This window comes from Macrotis lagotis, chromosome 1 (assembly GCF_037893015.1).
Source record: "Macrotis lagotis isolate mMagLag1 chromosome 1, bilby.v1.9.chrom.fasta, whole genome shotgun sequence".
Lineage (NCBI taxonomy): Eukaryota > Metazoa > Chordata > Mammalia > Peramelemorphia > Peramelidae > Macrotis > Macrotis lagotis.
Genome location: NC_133658.1, coordinates 521,234,701 through 521,258,929, shown reverse-complemented (window position 1 = coordinate 521,258,929; position 24,229 = coordinate 521,234,701). Strand labels below are relative to the sequence as shown.

General features: G+C 32.7%; 1 protein-coding gene across 1 annotated transcript in view; it reads right to left on the bottom strand.

Annotated features, from left to right (window-relative positions):
• The window catches only part of CFAP47 (cilia and flagella associated protein 47), a 931,170-nt gene that overhangs the window by 405,457 nt on the left and 501,484 nt on the right, over nt 1-24,229 (bottom strand). Inside the window, exon 45 of the mRNA XM_074210630.1 lies at nt 9,976-10,074. Coding sequence (XP_074066731.1) covers nt 9,976-10,074 — 99 coding nt within the window. The remainder of the gene's footprint in view (nt 1-9,975; nt 10,075-24,229) is intronic.

Here is a 24,229-nt window from a genome sequence, read left to right as displayed (position 1 = left end):
ATAGTGCTTCAGATAAATAATGCTAACTTGTGATTTAGGATGCATACTGTAGAAAAAGAAATTCAGCATTGCTAGAATGCTAGAATGGACCTATACAGGCTAAATAAGAGATTGTACTAATGGCAGCAAAGTCTGTTCTCTCTCCTTCACATCATAGTTGATTCTTTGGTTACCCTACTAATCATGGAGTCACACGTATGATTGTCTTTCTCTCCAAGTGCTTGGCACTGTCTAGAAAATCTCTGTCTCTAAAACACCTGTTCTAGAAATGTTTCAGGAACTCAGCAATCTCTACTCAGAAACTTAGACCATGTGACTCTAGACTCTCTGAGAATTGGAGAGGGAGGTAGGGGAAGAATGCATGATTCTGAGCATATGTAGCTTCTATCCCTTTCTCTCTGCAGTTACTTTTAGCTTCCACTCTACCTGGGACTTAAAGTTGGAATGCTCAGCTACAAGTCTCTCACAGTCTATTCTCTGTGCCTCTTGGACTATGATTTGTATGTATGATTGTGAGTATCTAACTGTCCAACTCAGCTTTCTCAAGATTTTTCCCCAAAGGACCTAAATATGTCTGAAGATGCCTTTTATGATCCTATTCCATAAACTAACTGCAATCAAAAACTACTTTAATCAATCAGATTATTCTTAATTGTTCACTAAGGTATGAATGGATTGACAATTACCCCATCCTAGGAAGTGTCTTTATTCCTCCCATGGATGTATTACTGACCATGCACAAATTTTAAAGAGACAGAAAGTCTAAAAGATAAGATCTTGTTCCTATTTTTGCATCAAGTTCATTAAGTTCTATTGATAAGCACTCTGCACTAATTAATGTACCATTTAAAATTAATCTCTCTGGTTTCCAGTGTTCTACTACTATCTTTCTGACTATTTTTTCTCTAATCTCTTTCTTCTCCCTCCTAATCCAAAGTGTTCTTGATCCACATTTTCCCCAATATTATGCTTCTGGGAAGGCTACTCATTTTCATAATTTTAGGCATCATTTCCAGGCTGATAACCCCCAAATCTACCTCCAGTCCATTCTTCTATTTGGCTTAGTTGTACTGTCATCATTTCCAATTCAACATATCCCAAATAAAATGAACATCTACTCAATATGGTTTCAGCTTCTTACAGCTTGATCTCTGTCAATAAAATAATTTTCTCTCAACCACTGTAGTGAACATTTTTTGTGTCATCATAGCTTATTTCCTTCCTTCCTCTTAATATTAGATTTTTAATATTTTTCCCTTGAGGTGGCTAGGTGGAACAGGATAGAGCACTGGCCCTGGAGGCAGGCATACCTTGAGTTCAAATCCAGCCTCAGAAACTTAATTGCCTAGCTGTGTAACCTTGGGCAAGCCACTTAACTCCATTGCCTTGCCCCAAAATTTTTTTTCTTATATTTTTTCTCTAACCTCACTGCTACCACTTCAGTCCATGCTTGTATTATATCTGTAGCTGCCTTCCATGACTCAAAGATCTTTCCCATTTAATTTGAGTTGCATATTATTTTAATAGCATTTCAAGCAATAAGATAATTATTCAGAAACCCCCAATGATTCCTTATGATTTACCATATAAGTTCTTCCTAGTTTTTAAGATTTTCTACTACATGACTAAAGTTTCATCATCCTTTCCTGTTGTTTATTAATAGGTTATGTCTGCTGCTACTACTAGTCTGGGTTCCCCAATGCCAGCAACACTCCTTATACCTTCATTTAAGCTGTTCCCACTTCCAGAAAAATCTGTTTATCTCTGCTTCTACAAATGTGCCTTCTAGGAGAAACTGAATAACTATTACTTACATGTATCATTTCCTGATTCTAATAACAGAATCAACTATAATACCAATGCTCAAAAAATTTAACAGTTATAAATCTCTAAACCATAACATTAACACAATTAACAATAAATTTTATATTCCCCACTATTGTTTCATGCATTACTCTTAAATTCATAGCTATACTGCAAATAAATTTTGAAATTTATGTATTTATTTTGAATTTTACAATTTTACCCCTACTCTCAATTCCCTCTCCCCCCCCACAGAAGGTAGTCTGTTAGTCTTTATATTGTTTCCATGGTATACATTGCTCTAAGTTGAATGTGATGAGAGAGAAATCATAGCCTTAGGGAAGAAAAATAAAGTATAAGAGATAGCAAAACTACATAATAAGATAATTTTTTTAAATTAAAGGTAATAGTCTTTGGTCTTTGTTCAAACTCCACAATTCTTTCTCTGAATACAGATGTATTCTCCATCGAAGATTGTACCTAATTGTTGCACTGATGAAATAAGCAAGTCCATTAAGGTTGATCATCACCCCCATGGTGCTGTCAGGGTATACAATGTTCTTCTGGTTCTGCTCATCTCACTCAGCATCAGTTCATGCAAATCCTTCCAGGCTTCCCTTAATTCTTCTCCCTCCTGGTTTCTAATAGAACAATAGTGTTCCATGACATATATATACCACTGTTTGTTAAGCCATTCCCCAATTGAAGGACATTCACTTGATTTCCAATTCTTTGCCACCATAAACAAAGCTTTTTGTACAAGTGACATTTTTAACCTTTTTCATAATCTCTTCAAGGTATAGACCCAGTAGTGATATTGCTGGATCAAAGTGTATGCACATTTTTGTTGCCCTTTGGGCATAATTCCAAATTGCTGTCCAGAAAAGTTGGATGAGTTCACAGCTGCACCAACAATGCATTAGTGTCCCAAATTTCCCACATCTTTCCAACATTGATCAATGTCCTTTCTGGTCAGTCCAGTCTGAGTGATGTGAGGTGATACCTCAGAGATGCTTGAATTTGCCTTTTCTTTAATAAGTAGTGATTTAGAGCAATTTTTCATATTATTATTATGGATCACTTTGATTTCCTCAGCTGTAAATTGCCTTTTTACTGCAAATATTTTTAAAGACAGAAATTACCAGGTCTTTTATGTCCTTCTCAATGCCACTGATTGATGAAAATACATGACTTAGTCATCACTCAAGCAAACTATAGTAATTATTATTGTATATTCCAATTTTAATAGAAAATATATTGAGTTGTCTACTAAAATCTTATGCTACCTAATTGCAGCTAAACTTTCACTCTTTGACAGTGCTTATTGAGTATAAAATACGTACTTTCACTTGTCTCCTCAATCTAGAAACCTTATCTCCTACTCCTTCATTCCTGAAAGATTGCTACTTCAATTTTTTTTCAGAATTTTGAGGCCCTCTGTCATAAACTCCTTTAACTCCCCATTTTTACTTTTTTGAACATTTCCACTATTCTAAATTTTATATAGAATACTAATAGGAAGCCTTTACAAATAAAATCATGAAGTCATCAATTTGCTGCTGTTTGTAAACATTCTTGTAAACTGTGACAAGATAAAGAAGTATCTGACTAAAGATATGTCGATGTCTAAATTTCCTTTGCATTTGTAAAAACTCATCAGAAAACAATTTTTTTAAGTTGTAAAGAAGTTGAAAGAAATGGTAGATAATGGAAGATGCCATTAAATGTGTCACATGTAATGTAAAAATACAGACAAAAGCAAAAAAAAATAAACTCAGAATATGACATTGATGGCAATGAGTGTTAAGAAAAATAGCAAGGAGTTTGCCAATCTATGTTTAAGGAAAGGGGAATAAAAGCAAAGCAAGAGTTACAAGTACTGTCACTCAAATTAGATAGAACGATGAGAAAAAAACAACTGTGAGAAATCAGAACTACTCAGCCTAATTTGCTTCTTTTCTCTGTCAATTTTGAACTAGGGGGAAACAGCAAAATTCACTAAGGAAATGATCCAAGAGCATCTAGCCTTTACTTAAAAACTTATTTTATATTAACAAGTTCAAAGAAACTACATCCAAGAGTGTTAAAAAAAATGGGGGTATGTGATGGTTGATACACCATTAGTGAAGTCTAAAAATTGTTGAAAATAGAAAATACACATAGCAAATGGAAAATATCTCAATTTTTTTAGAAAAGAAAGTGAGAGAAATCAGCACATTATGAAATAATGAGCTTGAATTCAATGTTTAACAAAATATTAGGATGTGTTTTTGAGAAAATAACTACAGAATATCTAGAAAAGGATGCAGTGAGTAAAAAGGTAATTTGACTTTATAAGAACCATAGATTTTCAAATTAAATCTCATTTCTTTTTTGAAGACAGTTGCTAGTCTGGTAGATGATCAGGGGAATGGAATAAAATGCCTTACCCAAATTTCTAAAAATATAAACAAAAATATTTGACAGTCATTCGTAAGTTCCGATGAGAATTCTAGATAAATTCAAAATTAAATGATCCTATGTAAAGACTGATTATGAATACATTGTCAACTTGCTAACAATAATCCTAGGAATTTATGCTTGGTTCTGTTTTAACAGATATAGCAGTAAGTTGATAAAGGCATACTTATCAATCTTACAGTTGAAACAAGGAAGAATGAAAAGCTAAGGTGTTGAAAAATGGAATATTCAAAAAGATTTTAACAATCTGAAGTGCCAACTTAAAGCTGACATGATGCAATTAAAATAGAGATAAATATAAAATCTTATGCTTGGGTTCAAATGAATAATTTAACAAGTACAGGATGGGATCTCAACAAGGTGTGGTGAGAAAAGTTTGAGTGAAAAAGGTCTGAAAGCAAGAATGTGCATGTCAATATATAAGATAAATTTTTAATTGTAATCTGCATCATTATCTCTGCTATTGCTTTCTTAAATCTAGACAATAAATAAAACAATATCAAGCCCTGATGCCTAAATGCTTACACTGAAAATTATTAAATGATTGTTAAAATTAGTTTTAGTTTTGTTCCAATGTACTTTTTCTGAAAGCTATTATTAATCAAACTCAACATGATCCAAATGTGTGTTTAATAAAGTAAAAAAAGTTCATGTTTCTTAAACTAATTTAAGGGAGGCATAGTGTCAAGAACAGGAAAGTTCTATCCTCCCTGAAATCTACTCTAGCTATGACAATTTTTGGAAAATTGTGTTCATTTCTAGTTGTCATATTTTTAAAGGGCATTGACAAGTAGTATGACATTATAAAGAGAGTCTTTCTCCAATCTGGAGAGATCTTGAAATCATTTTATTTTTTTTTACTTAGTTGATGGAACTAGAGAAAACTAAAAGAAGACATAATAGCTGACAAATTATATGAAGGGTTATTTATTACATGAAGAAGAATTTATTATGCTTGAAATCAAAGGGCAGAGCTGCTAATGTTCTCAACCTGTGCTCTTTATAATTTAGAATCAGTGTCTGGGGAAAAACTCTTTTTCCCTGTTATGTCCTCTCCACATTTTTACTCTTATTCATTTTAGTCTTGACCTTCCATAGTACCTTTCCTTCTCTGACCTCCCTTGTGCCTTCACAAGTCCTAACTCTAGAGAAAATGCCCCTTATCTTTGATTTCTTCACTTTATAGTCTTTATTTTTTTTGGATAACAGTAACATGGTTTTCCCCAGAAAGAAGCATTTCACCTTGGATTACCACCTACATGTTCTTTCTCCTCTCTTTCACTTTCAGACTGTCCATTTACCACCATCACTCAGTAACTTCTCTTCTAAGGTTTATTTTTCTGTCTTTGTCATTTATTCTATATTCATGTTTCATGAATCTGCTAGGATCCTACTCTTCCTCCCTCTTTTAACAAAGAATTCAAGATTCAATCATGGTACTGCTCTTCCAAGTTCATTCATTGGGAACTTTAGTATATTTATCTATGATTTCTTTTAACATACTACCCTTCTAATTATTCCATTCCCTAAACTCCCATAACTTGTATCTTTACTCTTTTTTGTCATATATAAAGATGATCATAATTTTCTTTATAATCATCACCAATGACAGAATGCTGAAATTCTCTTAAACAATGACAACCTATCTTTCTTCCTTAATATCAATCAGAATTTGCTTAAATTTATTTTTTATTCTCCCTCCATCCAATCTCCAATTCTTTTTTATTATACTTATTCTCATTTTTCATCACTCTTACCTATACCTTACCTATACTGGTCTCACTTCCTTTCTTGAGATTCTTGGTCCTGTAGTTAACAATTCAATGAAACATCAAATGTTACCCTTGAATACCTTGCCTTGTGTCTTATTTCTAGGTTTGGCTCACTGAATTCTAGCTCCAATTTATCCATACCTTCACTTTTTCTAGATACATTGCTATCTAATTATTAACGATCTAGGAGAAAGTCATGTAATCATTCCTACTTGTCTACTAAAATTCATGTTTTCTAATAGAAACTGGGTCTCTGTTATGATATAAAAAAGTTTTATTCTTCTTTGATTTACTCTATTACATCCTCTTTTAGTAGTCATTCCAAACTTTCTCCTTTCTCAAAACACCTATGCCACTTTCCTTCCCCAAGCAAAACAGCTCGTATCCTATTTTACTGAGCAAATATAAACCACCTATAGCAATCAAACCAAGAAGTATTTAAGTATCTACTATACTCTAGGTAATGTGCTGAGAATACAAAGAAAGAAGGGGGGGGAAACAATTCCTACTTCATCTCTCCACTTTGCAGTACATCACTCAGTCATTCATGATATTCACAAGTCACTCCTTCCTTCATTCAATAGGCTTCAGTGACTCCTTATTATGTCTGTGATCAACCTTAGGTCTTCTATATGGTTTTAAAAAGCCTTTCATCACCCAACAACCTCCTTGGAAAATTTCAAACATTACATGCAACCCACATATGGATATTCTTTGTCAATTAATTTACCAAATCAAAAGCCATTTATGAAATTCTAAATTTATTTTCTCTTATAATGACATAATTGATAATAACAAGACTTAATGTCCATAATGTCATCTGTATCCAGAGGAAAATGCAGAACAAAGCATACGGTATTCATTTTTAAAACTTTTTGTTTTATGCTTTTCCTTTCTATCACATTTTCCCCCTCTTCCTTAATTCTAATTCCTCTTTCTCAATATGACTAATATGGAAATATGTAAAATATGATTGTGAATGTACAACTTTTACAAAATTGTTCACCACCATGAGGGGGAAAAAGAGAAAGGAGGGTGATAGAAAAATGTAGAACCCATAAACTTGCAAATTGTTATTGTTGTTTGTCCTACATTATTGAAGTAAACCATGACATCAGAGAGTGGATGCCAAGACAAGCACATGAATTGGATTTGAGTGAGGGGATGCTGTATGAAGCCATCAGCCTCACTTTTTCCACCAGTGCCATCTGGGTCCAGGGGCCAGATATGAATCAAAATGACTGGAGATGGTCCTGGATGCAAGGCAATCAGGATTATGTTACTTGCCCAAGTCACATAACCATTAAGTGTCAAATATCTTGAGGTCGAATTTGAACTTAAGTTTTCTTGACTCTAGGAACAATGCTCTATCCACTGCATTCTAGTTGCTCTATTGCAAATGGATGATGTTGAAAACTACCTTTGCATTTAATTGGAAGAATAAAATAAAATTTCAGATGGAAAAAAATAAATGTGGTAATGAAGGAAGAAAACAAAAGATTCTGTTCATAACAGCATATCAATCTGTATTTTCAATCATCATCAAGTTTTACTTAGAGGGGACACATAAAAATGCTGTTCCCCCTTAAACAATTATCAGTATTAACCTTCTGAGTTCCTATTATGTTCATAAAAATCATTCAGTCAAAAAAGATGAAATAGTCTGATTTTTGCAATAGTCTTACAGCATTGCTGATTATACATACAAGTGCAAAGAATATTTCACACAAATGAACATAGCATGTTTTGTGTGATTCCAGCTGAAAAAAGTTATGAATTTATTGTGGTGTAGTATGAATTAGCAACACAATTTTCCCTGCTCTATCAGTTAACTAGCAATGTAATATAATTTTTGAATTTTTTCAACTGCACTTGCATAAAGGTCACTTTCATTTATATTGTTTTATACTTCACTACAAAAAAAGAGTATCCTGTATTCTTATATACTAAATTATTTTTGTTAAATTCTAAAGACTATACCAATTTTTCAAATTTTCTCTACATTTTGGATAAAATTTCCATAGTTTTGTGATCTGTGTATAATCATTGTTTCAAAAGGCCAATTGTCTAGTATTCTCTCCTGATTGGTAGAGATTGATTACAATTCAGTAATCAACCTTCATGAAGGATGAGTGACAATAGTGAGAACAAGAGAGAAAAGAGATCCAGACTCTTCTGGGTCCCAGTTTCAAAAGAGAAGATAGGCAATTCCAATTTCTCTCCAGGTCACTGAAGGGAAAGAAACACTGACTAGGAAACCCAACCTAAGAGAAAGTGTCTGGCAGCAAAACAATAAACATAACTCTCTTATATATGCAACTGATGCACTTTCATCTTTTATTCAAAATAATTATTTTTAAATTAAGTGAATTTTAGGAATATGAAACTGACTAACTTCACAAACATTTCCTTGTAAAAAGAACAGGAAAAGAGGACTGTATATTAAACTATGAGTCTTTACTTTGTAGTACTTAATGTTGATGTTTCTGGTGTTGCTTTGTGGGTAGGGAAAGGATATATGAAATTTAACATAATGATTTCAATGTAAAATGGCAGGTATATGTTTATTTCTGAAGTTATTCCATTTTCTAGTTATTTTTTTATGCTCAATGATGACTTCTTCCTTTTCTTTCTTTTTATCATGATCACTACCTACACCACATTCCAGTACTCCTGACTACATTTTTAAAGGATAACATATTTTACACAGTTCTAACTTGATATTTCTTTGCTGTATTTAACTAAAATCAGTGCCTTTTGAAATATACACTCATTGGTCTTTGTAAACAATATAACTTAATGGAAAAACTATTCCTACTACAGTTAGAAGATCTGAATCCAAATCCCACATCTGATGCTTACTCAATGCAATATTTTAGCAATACTTTAACTGAACCTCAGTTTCCCTGTCTGAAAAAGTAGTATTGAATTAAATGGCACTTCCAACTTTGGAGTTTTAATCTTAGTTACCTAATCCCTTGCATGTGATAGTAGAGAGATATAAACCTAAATATTCTCTTCTCGGGGTTAAATATTCCTAGGTCCTTAAACATTACTCAAAATATAGCTTCAAGTGCCTTTGTAATTCTAAACCTATTCCTCTAAGCAAACTCCTTTTCCATGTCCCTTCTAAAGTTTAATAGCAACTTTATCAAAATTTGTTATTCTAATCAGATATCGATGACAAAGGATATATAATATATAATTATATATGTAGAGTTGGTTTTGTGTCTGAACTCTATGAATTAATGATGCTTTATATAAAACTAATAATTATGAGGCAAAACCTTAATCCTAGATATCAATTAATTGATTAAAACTGATTATAGCACAGAAGGAAGTAAGGGAAGTAGTGGATCATTTCAATGCTATCAAAGAGATTTCACAAAGCGCAACCTTCCAAATTCTGTAGCAATGGGAAGATCTTGGAAGAATAAAGAAGTTTAGCAACATTTAATTCAAGCAATTTAATCAAGGAATATTAAAAGAAGTATTTAGCACTGTTGGTATTTAGAGGTAAAAACCTCTAAAATATCTTTTATAAGTTTCTTTCTTTAGTGTTGATAGCACTTGCATCTTACTTTCTTCAAATAAGATATATAATAACTATCAGTATTTTCCCACTAATCAGCATTTCAAAAATGGCAGAAAATTATGCTTATTACTTTATTATATGTTTGATACTGATTCAACTTTAGTGTGACTTATTTCAAAGCACTGACTGTTTAATGACATCTTAAAAGAAAAACCTAAACTACACAAAAATTAATTTTGAGAGTATAAATAAAAATTCTGTGTGAAAATATTTGAGTATGTATTATTCAAGGAGATACAAGTTGGGATATAAAAATCAACATTCATTCAATGTGATTAAAAACTAAGCTTTATGCAAACTTTGATAAAATAATCTATAATAATAAACATATCAGCATGACCATACCCAGAGATTCTGTTGTGTCTAATAACCATTTTTGAAGGGATTCTTCACTATTTTTCTCATGTATATCTTCTGTATCCTCAGCAACAAATGAAACTGCACCTAAAACAGATAGATACCAGATATTAGATCAAGCAGGATATAGATTTTATAAGATGGGCTGCCAGCCTCAGGTATTAATGATGTCTTTTATCAAAACCAAAAATATGAGGCAAAACTTTAATGTCAGGTATCAGACAATCAATTAAAACTGATTACAGGACAGAAGACTTATTTGGAGGAAAAGTTCAAAAAATAATTCAATTTCCCTTTATAAACAGATAAATCTTTTAACAACTCACTCGAAATAATTAAGGAAAAAGGTTAAGGACTATAGATAAATTAGGACTAAGAAGACTATCTGACCATATATGATAGCTCTTATTTTAAAATGATTTTCATGCATCTATAATGATCTTTCAAAAACTATGCAATTTTTATACTCATGTTATTTTACCACCAGTCTAATATTTGCAGGCATGAATTTTCTTTACACATTCTTAGACATACACAATTATATTTATGCAAATATTATGACACAAATTTTTCAGTGACCAAAAAGTCAACAATTTTGTGGTGTGTATATGTATATATTTTAAATGAATGTACTTTTCTCCGTCTCCCATCTTTTGTATTTCAAACATTTTCAGAAAGGAAAAAATCAAACTACCTTTATAACTAGTGCTGATAGCATTTTAAGCTCTAAAATAGCAATCTTAACAAAACAAAATTTTATTATAAGCCTATATGCCTGTAGCCATATTATTTAATCAACCTATCTTGTAATAATCTCTATTGAAGTTATGATTGACTTTGGTTGCACTCAATATTTCACTACCACAACTGAAAGACTGCTATCAGGATTGATTTGGAAATATGCCTATGAACTTTTTCCTTAGGTTTTGGTTGACAAATAAATTCAAGAGGAGAATTTCAGGATTGACTATATAAGTGTAAAAAAATGTATATATAAGGAGACTTTTGTCTAGAAAGATATCTGAAAGGAAAAACAAATTGAGGTAATAAAAATGATTCTAGGTAAAATGGAAATGCTCTGAACTGAGGATTTCTGATGGTGGTATTTTCAACTGACATGGAAAGTTTCATTCACAAAAAAGAAAAGAATTCTGAAGGACAAAACTGTATGTGAATGGGTTAGGAAGAAAGACTAGTGCCCTAATAACATAGCTCCATCAAGTATTAACTTTTACTATAGCAAAAAAAAATGCTATTTTACTAATTATTTTCATCAAATTTTCATCAAAATCATCAAATTTCATCAAAATTCATCAAAATACTATAAGCCATAAGGTAAAGAGGGCAATGGAAAAGAGGGGGAAAATATCTAGTATCATGTAGATTGAGAATTATCAGTGTGCTAAGACTAATATGGTAGCTGTGGACTAGCATCAACTTTTGTATACTGGAAAATCGACCTTTGCTATCTATAATGCATATATAAATAAAATAGAGAAAGAGGAGATCAATGAATTGGGTATGCAACTAGAAAATCCAGAGTAGCTCTGAATTATCTCTTTAATTTCCTCTTTATTGATCGTTAGTCCACCCATTTCATTTTTAATACTGGTAATTAATGGTTATCTTCTTTCTTTTTTAAAAATCAGATTAACCAGGGGTTTTCTATTTTATTGGCTTTTTCATAAAACCAACTATTAGTTTTATTTAGGGTTCAATGGTTTTCTTGCTTTCCATTTTATTGATCGATCCCTTGATTTTCAGAATTTCTAATTTGGAATTTAATTTGGGATGTTTAATTTGTTCTTTTTCTAACTTTTTTAGTTGCATACCCAATTCATTGATCTCCTCTTTCTCTGTTTTATTCATATAGACATTTAGAAATTCAAAGTTTCCTGTCAAAACTGCTTTGGCTGTATCCTACAAATTTTGGTATGATGATAGTCTCATTAGTATCACTATTTGGATATAATTATTAATTTTTTTCTATTATTTGCTGTTTGATCCACCCATTATTTAAGATATCTATTTAATTTACAATTAGTTCTTGGTTTATTTCCTTGACCCTTTGTTACATATAATTTGTCTTGGGTCATGGTCTGAGAAATGTGTGTTTATTAAATCTGATTTTCTGCATTTGATTTTGAGGTTTTTGTGCCCTATTACATGGATAATTTTGGTGGAGGTGCCATGTACTGATGCAAAAAAGGTATATTCTTTTCTATCCCCATTAATTTTTCTTCAGAGGTCTATCATTTCTAAGTTTTCTAAGATTTCATTCACCTTCTTAACTTCCTTCTTGTCTTTGTTGCTTTAAGATAGAAAATCTTAAATTAAACATTCCCAAATAAATACCAAATTAGAAATTCTGAAAATCAAGGGATAGATTCTAAAATTGAAAGCAAGAAAACTATTTGATCTAATAAATAAAACTAAGAGTTGGTTATATGAAAAAGTTAATAAAAATAGATAAACCTTTGATTAATCTGATTTTTAAAAAAAGAAAGAAGATAACCAGTTTAACAGTATCAAAAATGAAAAGTGTGAACTACCCACTAATGTGGAGGAAATTAAAGATACAATTCAGAGTTATTTTGTCAAACTATCTACCAATAAATTTGATAACCTGAATGAAATCGATGAATATTTACAAAAATGAAACCTGCCCAGATTAAGAGAAGAAGAAATAACATATGTAAATAACTCCATTTCAGAAAAAGAAATTGAAGAAAACATCAATAACCTCCCTAAGAAATAGTCTACAGATCCAGATGGATTTAACAGATGAATTCTACCAAACATTTAAAGAACAATTTTTAAAATGAGAAGAGGGAGTTATGTCAAATTCCTTTTATGACACCAATATACTAATCCCGAAAACAGAAAGAAACAAAACACAAAGGAAATTATAGAACAATCTCCCTAATGAACATTGATGCAAAAATCTTAAATAAAATTTTAGCAATGAGATTACAGGAAGTTATTACTAGGATAATATACCATGATCAGGTAGGATTTATATCAGGTAGGCAGGGATGGTTCAATATTAGGACAACAGTCTACATAATTGAACATATCAATAATAAAACCAACATAAATCACATGATTATCTTAATAGAAGCTGAAAAAGCCTTCCATAAAATACATCATTTATATTAAAAACACTAAAAAGTTTGGGAATAAATGGAGTTTTCCTTAAAATACTAAGAAGTAGCTAAGTCTATCAACAAATATTATGTGTAATGGGGATAAACTTGGAGTATTTCCAATAAAATCAGGGGTGAAACAAGGATGTCCATTATCACCACTAATATTCAAAATAGTTTTAGAAATGCTAGTTCTACCAATAAGAGAAGAAAAAGAAATTGAAGGAATGAGAATTGGCAATGAGGAAGCAAATGTTTCATTTTTTGCAGGTGACATTATGGTATACTTACAGAAAATGAGAAAATCATCTAAAAACCTCCTTGAAACAATTAGCAAATTCAGCAAATTGACAGGATATAAAATAAATCCACATAAATCATCAGTTTTTATATGTATAAAAAGAAAGCTCGGGGGCAGATAGGTGGCACAGTGGATAGAGCACTGGCCCTGGAGTCAGGAGTACCTGAGTTCAAATCAGGTCTCAGATACTTAATAATTACCTAGGTGTGTGGCCTTGGGCAAGCCACTTAACCCCATTTGCCTTGCAAAAAAAATTAAAAAAAAAAGTTCAAGAGCAAGGGATAGAAAGAAAAATTCCATTAAAAAAAACTGTAGACAACATTAAATACTTGGGAATCTGCCTCCCAAGACAAAATCAGAAAATGTATGAACATATGTTTTTTAGCTTTTGCAAGGCAAGGGGGTTAAGTGGCTTGCCCAAGGCCACAGCTTTCTGCTTTCCTTCTAATTTTGGCAGCATTGATTATATTAGTGCAAAACTTTTTTAATTTAATATAGTCAAAATCAAATTTAAAATGCACTTTATTTATTATGTGGGCATAAATTTGTCCCCTTTCTATAGATCTGTTGGGGCATTTCTTAATCTATTAATTTATCTATTTGTGTTGCCTTCTATGTCTAAATCCTAGGCCATTTTGATCTTATTGTGTTATAGAAAGTGAGATGTGGGCCTATGCCTGATTTTTCTCTTAATATTTTCCAGTTTTCCCAACAATTTTTTCCTCAAATAGTGAGTTATTATCCCAGAAATTAATGTGTTAGGGTTTGTCAAACAGTGGATTACAGTAGTCATTTACCACTGTTTCTTTTGAAACTATCTTAATCCACTGTTCCATTACTCTATTTCATAGCCAGTACCAGACAGTTTTTATGACTGCCACTTTAATTATAATTTTAGATCTGGTAGAGCTAGACTATCTTTCTTTACAATTATTTTTCACTATTCACAATCAGGAGTTCTGATAAAGGTCTCAATTCTAAAATATATAAAGAATTGGATCAAATTTGCAAGGTCACAAATCATTTCCCAATTGATAAATGTTCAAAGGATATGAACAACGAGTTTCCAAATTAAGAAATTAAAGCAATATATAATCATATGAAAAAGTGCTCCAAAGCATTATTGATTAGAGAAATGAAAATTAAAACAACTCTGAGCTATCACTTCCCACCTATCAAATTGGCTAAGATGACAAAAAGGGAAAATGATCAATGTTGAAGAGGTTTTGGGAGGATTGGGACACTGATGCATTGCTGGTGGAGTTGTGAACTGCTCCAACCATTCTAGGGAATGCAATATGCAATTATGACCAAAGAACAATAAAACTGTTCATACGTTTTGTCCCAGAAATTCCAATTCTAGACCTATATCCAGAAGAAATCATAAAAAATGGGAAAAGTCCAACATGTTCCAAAATATTCATAGCAGCTCCTTTTGTAGTGGCAAAGTATTGGAAATTGAGGGGATGACCATCAATTCAGGAATGGTTAAACAAGTTATGGTATATGAATATTAAGAAATATTATTTTTCCATAAGATACCATAAATGGTCAGATACTAGAGAAGTTTGGAATGAGTTACAGGATCTGATACTGAGAAAAGGGAGAAGAACCAAGAAAACAATGTATGCATTAACAACAACATTGTGAGATGATCAACCCTGATGGAAGCAGCTCCTCTCAGCAGTTCAGAGAGCTAGGACAATTGCATTAGACTGGCTATGGACTATATCATCCCTATCCAGAATAAGAAAAACAAAACAAAACAAAACAAACCTTTCAGAACATTATGAACACTTTCTCAAAATTATCTCTTATGTATCTCTTTCCCTTAATTCTAATTCCTCATACTGAAAATGACTAATCTGTAAACATGTTTATCACACATATGCATGTACAGTACTAACTTGACTATTCACTGCTGAGGGTGGGGGTGGGTGGGAAGGGAGGGTTGAAGGAAATTTTGCAACTTGATAATAAGTATGTGCATATGGATGAATGTGAAAAACTTTTATAAAATGTATTTGGAAAATAAAATATCAATAAAAATAAGAAAAAGAAAGAAAATTGACCTTTATAAAATTCTTTATTGGTTTAGAAACCCATCAGTGCAGTATAACTACTTTTAAGAGTTAAGACCTATAGACAAGACATAGGGCTTAGTCTAGTCCTACTTATAAATAGTTGTAATGATCAACTTAACACAAAAGACAATAGAATATGTTCTCTCAAAAGTACAGTAGAATAAATTAAAAATTCTTCATTACAAATGGCACTGAATCCTACAGAGACCATAACCAATGTTCTCTTGGTTCTGCTCACTTCACTCATCACCAGTTCATGTATGTCTTTCCACGTATCTCTAAATCAAGCTTCTCTTATTGAACTTTAGTATTCCATTATGTTCAAATACCATAACTTGCTCATCCATTTCCCAGTTGATGAGCATCCATTCAAAAAGATTTCCAAATTTTTGTTGTTATTGTATTTGCTATTGTTGTATTTTTGCATATGTGATACTCTTCCCATTTTTTATGATTTCTTTGGGATATAGATCTGGTATTGGTATTGCTGGATTGAAGGGTATGCTCAATTTTATTGATCTTTGTGTATTATTCCAAATTACCTGCAGAATGCTTGGATCAATTCATAACTCCACTAATAATGCATTAATGTCCCAATTTTCCCACATTCTCTTCAAAACCAATCATTTTCCTTTTGTGTCATCTTAACCAACCTGAAAGGTGTGAGTGGTACCTCATAGTTTTTAAATTTGCATTTCTCTAATCAATAATGATTTGGAGCATTTTTCATATGACTATGTATAACTTTAATTTCTCCATCGGAAACTCCCATTGGGGGCATGACTTGCAATCTTATAAGTTTGATTCAGTTCTCTATATATACTTTAAAAATGAAAAATTGTTACCCAGCTTTCTGCCTTCCTTCTAATCTTCCTGAATTGGTTTTATTAGTGCAAAAACCTTTTTAATTTAATATAGTAAAAATCATTCATTTTGTAATTTATAAGGTTTCTATTTCTTTTTTTGGTCATAAATTTTTCCCCTCTCCACAGATTCAAGAGATAAGAGTATTTCTTGTTTTCTTACCCATTTTGAACACACACACACACACACACACACACACACAATTATGGGTGGAAGATATAGGCCTATGCTTAGTTTTTGCACATTTTTCCCAGTAGTTTTTGTTAAATACTGAGTTCTTATTCCAGAAGGTACTATCTTTGGGGTGGTCAAACAATAGATTACTATAGTCATTTACTATTTTTTCTTTTGTATCTACTCTAATTCACTGTTACATTTATCTATTTCTTAATCAATTCAGGACAGTTTTGCTGACTGCTGCTTTATAATGTAGTTTTAGATGTGGTTCAGGATTGGTCACCTTTTATATTTTTTTTTCCCATGAATTCCCTTGCTATTCTTGACTGTTTATTTCTCCAGATGAATTTTTTTTTTAGGATTTTTGCAAGGCAAATGGGGTTAAGTGGCTTGCCCAAGGCCACATAACTAGGTAATTATTAAGTGTCTGAGGTCTGATTTGAACTCAGGTACTCCTGACTCCAGGGCTGGTGCTGTATCTGCGCCACCTAGCTGCCAAACCAATGAATTTTTAAGATGTATTTTCTTACTCTGTAAAATAGTTTTTGGGTAGTTTGATTGGCATGGCACCTAATAAGTAATTTAATCTGAGGAGAATTGACTTTTTTGTTATTATAGTTTGACCTATCCATGAGCAATTGAGGTTTTTCCAATTATTTAGATCTGACTTTGTGTGAAAAGTATTTTGTATTGTGTTCACATAGTTTTTGGATTTGTCTTGGGAGGTAGATTCCCAAATATTTTATGTTGTCTACAGTTATTTTAAATTAAACTTCTTTATCTCTTGTGCTTGAGCCTAATTGTTCATATCTAGAAATGCTGATGATTTATATGGATTTATTTTATATCCTGCTATTTCGCTGAAGAAGTTAATGGTTTCAAGGAGTTTTTTGGTTGATTTTCTAGGGTGTTATATCATAACATCTGCAAAGAGTGAAAGTTTTGCTTCCTCATTGCCAACTCTGATTCCTTCAATATATTTTTCTTCTCTTATTGCTGAAGCTGACATTTCTGATACTATCTTGAACAGTGGTGGTCATAATGGTTATCCTTGTTTCAATTGATCTTATTGGAAATGCTCCCAGTTTAATCCCATTCCATATAATGTTTGCTGATAGTTTTAGATAGATACTTACTAAGTTTTTTTAAAAAAAACTCCATTAATTCCTATATTCTTTCATTTTTTAAAAAATAGGAATGGGTGCTGTATTTTTCCAAGGGCTTTTTCAGCATCTATTTAAATAATGACATGATTTCAGTTAGTTTTGCTATTGATATATTGATATAAAAATTAGTGATGTTGATTGTTTTGCTCATACTGAACCATTCCTGCCTACCTGGTATAAATCCTACCTGATCATGGTATATTATCCTAGTATTAACTTGTAATCTCTTTGCTAAAATTTTATTTAAGATTTTTTTGTATCAATGTTGATTAGGGAGATTGGTTTATAATTTTCTTTACCTGTTTTGACTCTTCCTGGCTTAGTTATCAGCACAATATTGGTGTCATAAAAGGAATTTGACAGAACTCAACCAATACTGATAAAAATTGTTTATATAGTATTGGAATTAATTGTTCTTTAAAATGTTTTCTAGAATTCTCTTGTAACTCCATCTGTGCCTTAAAATTTTCTCTTAGAGAATTTTTTAATGGTTTGTTTCAATTTCTTTTTCTGAAATGGGATTTTCTAAGAATTTTATTCCTTCTTTTGTTATTCAGGGTAGCCTATAATTTTATAAATATTCACCCAGTTCATTTAGGTTGTCAAATTTACTGGCATACCTTTGGGCAAAATACCTTCAGATCATCACTTTAATTTCCACCTTATGCTGAAGAGTTCACCCTTTTCACATTTGATAATGGTAATTTGATTTTCTTCTTTTTTTATTCATTTTATTGTTTTTTAATAAAACCAACTCAGTTTTATTTTTTAGTTCAATGATTTTCCTACATTAAATTTTATGAATTTATCCTTTGATTTTTCAGATTTTCTAATTTTTTATTTAATTGAGGATTATAATTTGTTCTTTTTTTCCACCTTTTTTTGTTGTATGCACAATTTGTTGAGCTCTTCTTTCTCTATTTTCTTCATATAAGTATTTGGAGATACAACATTTCCCTAAATGGCTCTGCATCCCATAAATTTTGATTTGTTGTCACATTGTTGGCCTTTCTTAGATGAATTATCTCTGTGATTTGCTATTTTATCCACCTATTCTTTAAAATTAGGTTATTTAGTTTATAATTAATTTTGATTTATCTTTCCATGTCCCTTTATGACAGGTAATTTTTATTGGATCATGCTCTAAAAAGTATGTATTTATTATTTCTGCCTTTATCCATTTGATCATAAGGTTTTTATGACAAAGTACATGGTCATTTTTGGTATGGGTGCTATTTGCTGCAGAGAAAAAGGCATATTCGCTACTATCCCATTCAGTTTTCTCCAGATGTTTATCATATTTAAAATTTTCTAAAATTCTATTCAGTTTCTTAACTTCCTTTTCTTGTTTATTTTGTGATAAGATTTATCTAATTCTAAGAGAAGAAGTTTGAGGTCTCCCACTATTATAGTTTGTTGTCTTTGTCTCCCTGTAATTCCTTTAGCTTCATCTCTTTTTTTTTAAGGGTTTTTTTTTTGCAAGGCAAATGGGGTTAAGTGGCTTGCCCAAGGCCACACAGCTAAGTAATTATTAAGTGTTTGAGATCTGATTTGAACCCAGGGACTCCTGACTCCAGGGCCAGTGCTTCATCCACTGTGCCACCTAGTCGCCCCTCTTTAGTTTCATCTCTAAGAATCTGGATGCTATACCACTCGATGCATATATGTTTAATAATGATAATACTTCATTGCCTAGAGTGCCTTTTAAAGAAGATTGCTTTCCTTCCTTATCCCTTTTAATGAGATCTATTTTTGCATTTGCTTTCACTGAGATCAGGATTGCTATCCCTAACTTTTTTTTTACTTCCATTGAAGCATAAAATGTTCTCCTCCAGCCTTTTCCTTTACCCTTTATCTTTCTGTTTCAAATGTGTTTCTTGTAAACAAGATATTATAGGATTCTGGTTTTTAATCCATTCTGTTATCTGTTTTTTATGAGTGAGTTCATCTCATTCACACATTTGCCATTAAGATTCCTAACTCTGTATTTCCCTATTGCTATCTTTCCCCATTTAAACTTTTCTCTTTCCTTTCCCCTTAACCCTCCTCACCTGCTCCTTTTCCCTTTAACTTTTTTTTTAATTTCATCTTTACTTTTACTTTTGCCTTCTCTTTTATCAGTCCTTTCTTCCTCTTTCTTTCCCTTCCCATACCCACTGGTAAAGCCCGATAGATTTTAAACAACTGGGAATATATGTTATTCCCTCTTTTAAACAAATCTGTTGAGAGTAGGATTTACTCAGTTTTCACACCCTCCCTTCTTTATTTCTTTTATAATAATTTCTATAATAACTCTTTTCATATGGTGCTATTTAACCTCTTATGGCTAGTCTTCTCTTAATGTTATTCTTCTTTCCATATCTTTATTGTTTTACCCTGACTTGTACTTACAAACCCCACTTTCAAAGTATATCTCTTTTATCTGTGATGATAGAACTTTCTTATGTTGATTATTACCTCATAGTCACTGTTCAAGTACATTCCATTCTTCTGTTCCCTTAGAAATATGCTTCTCAGGGCAGCTAGGTGGTGCAGTGGATAGAGCACTGGCCCTGAAGTCAGGAGTACCTGAGTTGGCCTTAGGCAAGCCACTTAACCCCGTTTGCCTTGCAAAAACATAAAACAACAACAACAAAGAAATATGCTTCTCAAGAGTCATAAATAACATCAAATTATAATCAATTTGTACCACACCCTCTTGTCAAGTATCCTCTAAAGACATACAGTCTTTATGAGCTAAAAGTATATATGAAGCAAAATTACTTCATGAACCATTTATAACTTCCCCTCTCTAAATATAATCCCTCTAATTCTTCCTAAAGTATCAGGAAAAGCAAAATCACTTCATCATCCATTTATATACAGTTCATCTAAGTACACTCCCACCCTACAAATATAGTACTACATTCTTAATTAACTAAAGTATAGGGTACATTCTCTCCCTCTGTCCCAAAGCATTGCAAATATAGTACAAAACCCTTGTTGACTAAAGTATGGAATAATGCAAGGTCACTTCATGATCTATTTATGTCCAGTCCTTCTAAGTATACTCTCCTTCTGTCCCTATTATACTACATTCCTCATTAACTAGAAAATCAATTTGGAGTTAGATTTCCAAGTATTTTGTTGTTTATAATTATTTTAAATAGAATTTCTCTTTCTATCTCTTGTTCTTGGACTTCATTGTTCATATATAGAAATATTGATGGTTTTATCTGATGGAATCTTGGTGTATCATAGAGTCATTAGTTTTCATTCTAATTTGGGTGGGGGGACTTATTTTCTTCAGTTAGCTTTTGTCTTTCATTTTCCAACTGATTAATCTTACTTTTAAATGAGTGTATTCCTTTTCCAGAAGGTCAATTTTACATTTTGATGAATTAATTTTTTTTTTTAGTTTTTTTGCAAGGCAAACAGGGTTAAGTGGCTTGCCCAAGGCCACACAGCTAGGTAATTATTAAGTGTCTGAGGTTGGATTTGAACCCAGGTACACCTGACTCCAGGGCCTGTGCTTTATCCACTACTCCACCTAGCCACCTGAGGAATTAATTCTTTTTCCAATTCCTCATTTTTATTTTTAAAGTAGTTGATTTCCTCAGTCAATTTTCATAATTCTCCTAGATGGCTCTCAATTCTTTTTTTCCATTTATTCTTCTTAATCTCTTCTTTGTTTTTTAAAAATCCTTTTTTGAGGTCTTGTAACAAATTTTGGATTTGAAGCCAATTAATAAAAACCTCTGCATGTAGGCAATTTGTCACTGCTTTCTTCTGCTGAGAAAACATTTTTATCATCACTATTCATCCCCTAGCACTTTCTATAATCAGTGCTCTTTTGTAAATATTTTGTTAATTTTGATATTTGAGCTCTGCTCCTGGGGTACAGGGAATGTAGTCCCAAGCTTTTTTTGTGCTGGAGTTGAAAATTAGTCCCTGGCTTATTGCCTGCCAAGGTATTGCCTATGCAGACCAGGCTTTGCCTATGAAGCAGTTTGTTTCTAAACCAGACCATTTGTAGGAGAAATTATCTGTCTAGTCTTAATATTAAGAATGGTATTTGTGAGGGGCAGCTAGGTGGCACAATGGATAGTGCACTGGCCCTGGAATCAGGAGTACCTGAGTTCAAATAAGGTCCAGGTCTCAGACCCTTAATAATTACCTAGCTGTGTGGCCTTGGGCAAGCCACTTAACCCCACTGCCTTGCAAAAAAAAGAATGTTATTTGTGCCTGAGGGCTTCCCTCTGTTGCTGGGGCCCTAATCAGTAGTAAATTGCCTCCTATTGTTAAGATATAGCTCCATTGTTAAATGTATATCTGCCAAGAAAAGAGCAATCTCAGCTCGCCCCACCCCCTCCACCAAACTTCCGGCTAGACCAGAAGAAGGGGGAGGGAGTTCTTCCTCTACCCCAATTCTCCTTAAACTCAAGAGATCTTCTATAGAATATATAAAAGTCTGACCTCAACTTCCCTGGGGAGCAGGCTCACTCCAGTCCCAACCTTGTCACCTCTTCTGGCTGCTTTCCTTTCACTCTTTCCCTTAGGTCTTCATCTAGACCTTTGTTATTCACCAAGTACAGTACACCAGCTTGCACACTGCTTATTCACCTTGTCCTAATGCAAATTACTCTCTGTCTCTCCAAGAGTAAAGTTTTAAGTTGTAAATTTGACTGGCTTGTAAAATAAAAACTGTGCTAGATGTGAATTCCTTCACTTCCAACAACTCTCAAATCTTTATTGGTGACACCAATTTCTCCAGCAACACTTCTGTTACCCCAGTATTCTCAGGGCTCAAACTTTGTCTGGGGTTGGGACTCAACCTGATCTACTGGCCTGCTGCAATGCTGGCTTGTGGAGCCAGGCCCTGAGCTGAGAGCCTTCTGCTGGCTTTTCTACTATCCTATCCATGTTGGTCTATGCTTCCACTTTACTACCCAAGAAACAGACCTTTTTTTTTTTTTGAAAGTTTTTCTTTATTTATTTTTAATTTTACAATCCCCCCCAATCTTGCTTCCCTCCCCCCCCCACCTCCCACTGAAGGTAGTCTTTTAGTCTTTACTTTGTTTCCATGGTATGCATTGATCTAAGTTGAATATGATGAGAGAGAAATCATAGAATTCCCAATAAGATCAGGGGGTGAAACAAGGATGCCCATTATCATCACTATTGTTCAATATCATATTAGAAATGTTAGCTTCAGCAATAAGAGAAGAAAAGGAAATCAAAGGAATTAGAATAGGAAAGGAAGAGACAAAACGCTCACTCTTTATAGATGACATGATAGTATATCTAGAGAATCCCCCCAAATCATCTAGAAACCTACTAGAAATAATTAGCAACTTTAGCAAGGTCACAGGATATAAAATAAACTGTCATAAATCCTCAAGGTATATATATATATATATATATATATATATATATATATATATATATATATGTCTGTGTGTGTGTGTGTGTGTGTGTGTGTGTGTAGCAAGATGCAGTAGAAAGAGAAATCCCATTCAAAATAACTTCAGACAATATAAAATACCTGGAAGTGTACTTGTCAAGGCAGACTCAGAAACTTCTTGAAAACAATTACAAAACACTTCTCACACAAATAAAATCAGATTTAAATAACTGGGCAAATATCAACTGCTCATGGATGGACTGAGCAAATATAATAAAAATGACAATCTGTGGAATAGACTAGGTGTAATAGCAGAAACTGATTATAGTAATCTGCTGTTTGATAAACCCAGAGTCCAGCAATTGGGATAAAAACTCTCTCTTCAATAAAAACTGTTGGGAAAATTGGATGCTAGTATGGCAGAAACTTGGAATAGATCAACACCTCACATCCTATACCATGATAAGATCAAAATGGATACAGGATCTAGACATAAAAACAATATAAGCAAACTAGGAGATCAAGAAACAGACCTTTAAGGAAGATTCTTTATGTGATCTTGAGAACTTGTTTGCTCTTTTTTTTCAGCAGGATCTTTTAATTAAGTTCTGTGTAGAGACTTCATTTAAAGTTTTGTTGAGAAAAGCTCTGGGACTTGGTTAGCTTCTCACCCCATCTTGGCTCCTCCCAAGGAAGTCCAAAACATATCAATTTTTGTTAATGATGCTCTTAGATTCAAGGCAAGCAAAGATGTATGGAAAACGAAGGTCAGGATTATTGTGAAGAATGTGGGATCTCCACCAGATGGAGGCTGCCTAAGAAATACATTACAGAGGATAATAAGCCCAGTCAATCATATCTTCTAATCTCCTCCTGCAGATGACAGGCCCAAGATTAGGAGGAATCAATCCCCAAGCAGTCCAGGGTGACCTAGAGGTACTGACTTGAGGCAATTGAGTTTGCTTAATTAGGTACTTGAATATTATCCCACAGATCCCCTGTGACAATTGAGGTTCATCAACATAACATATGTAGTATGATGGAAGGGATCATATTAGGAACATGTCATGGGATGGGTAGCCCTCTTAGACTGTTACTCAGGTATTGAGAGATATGAAAAT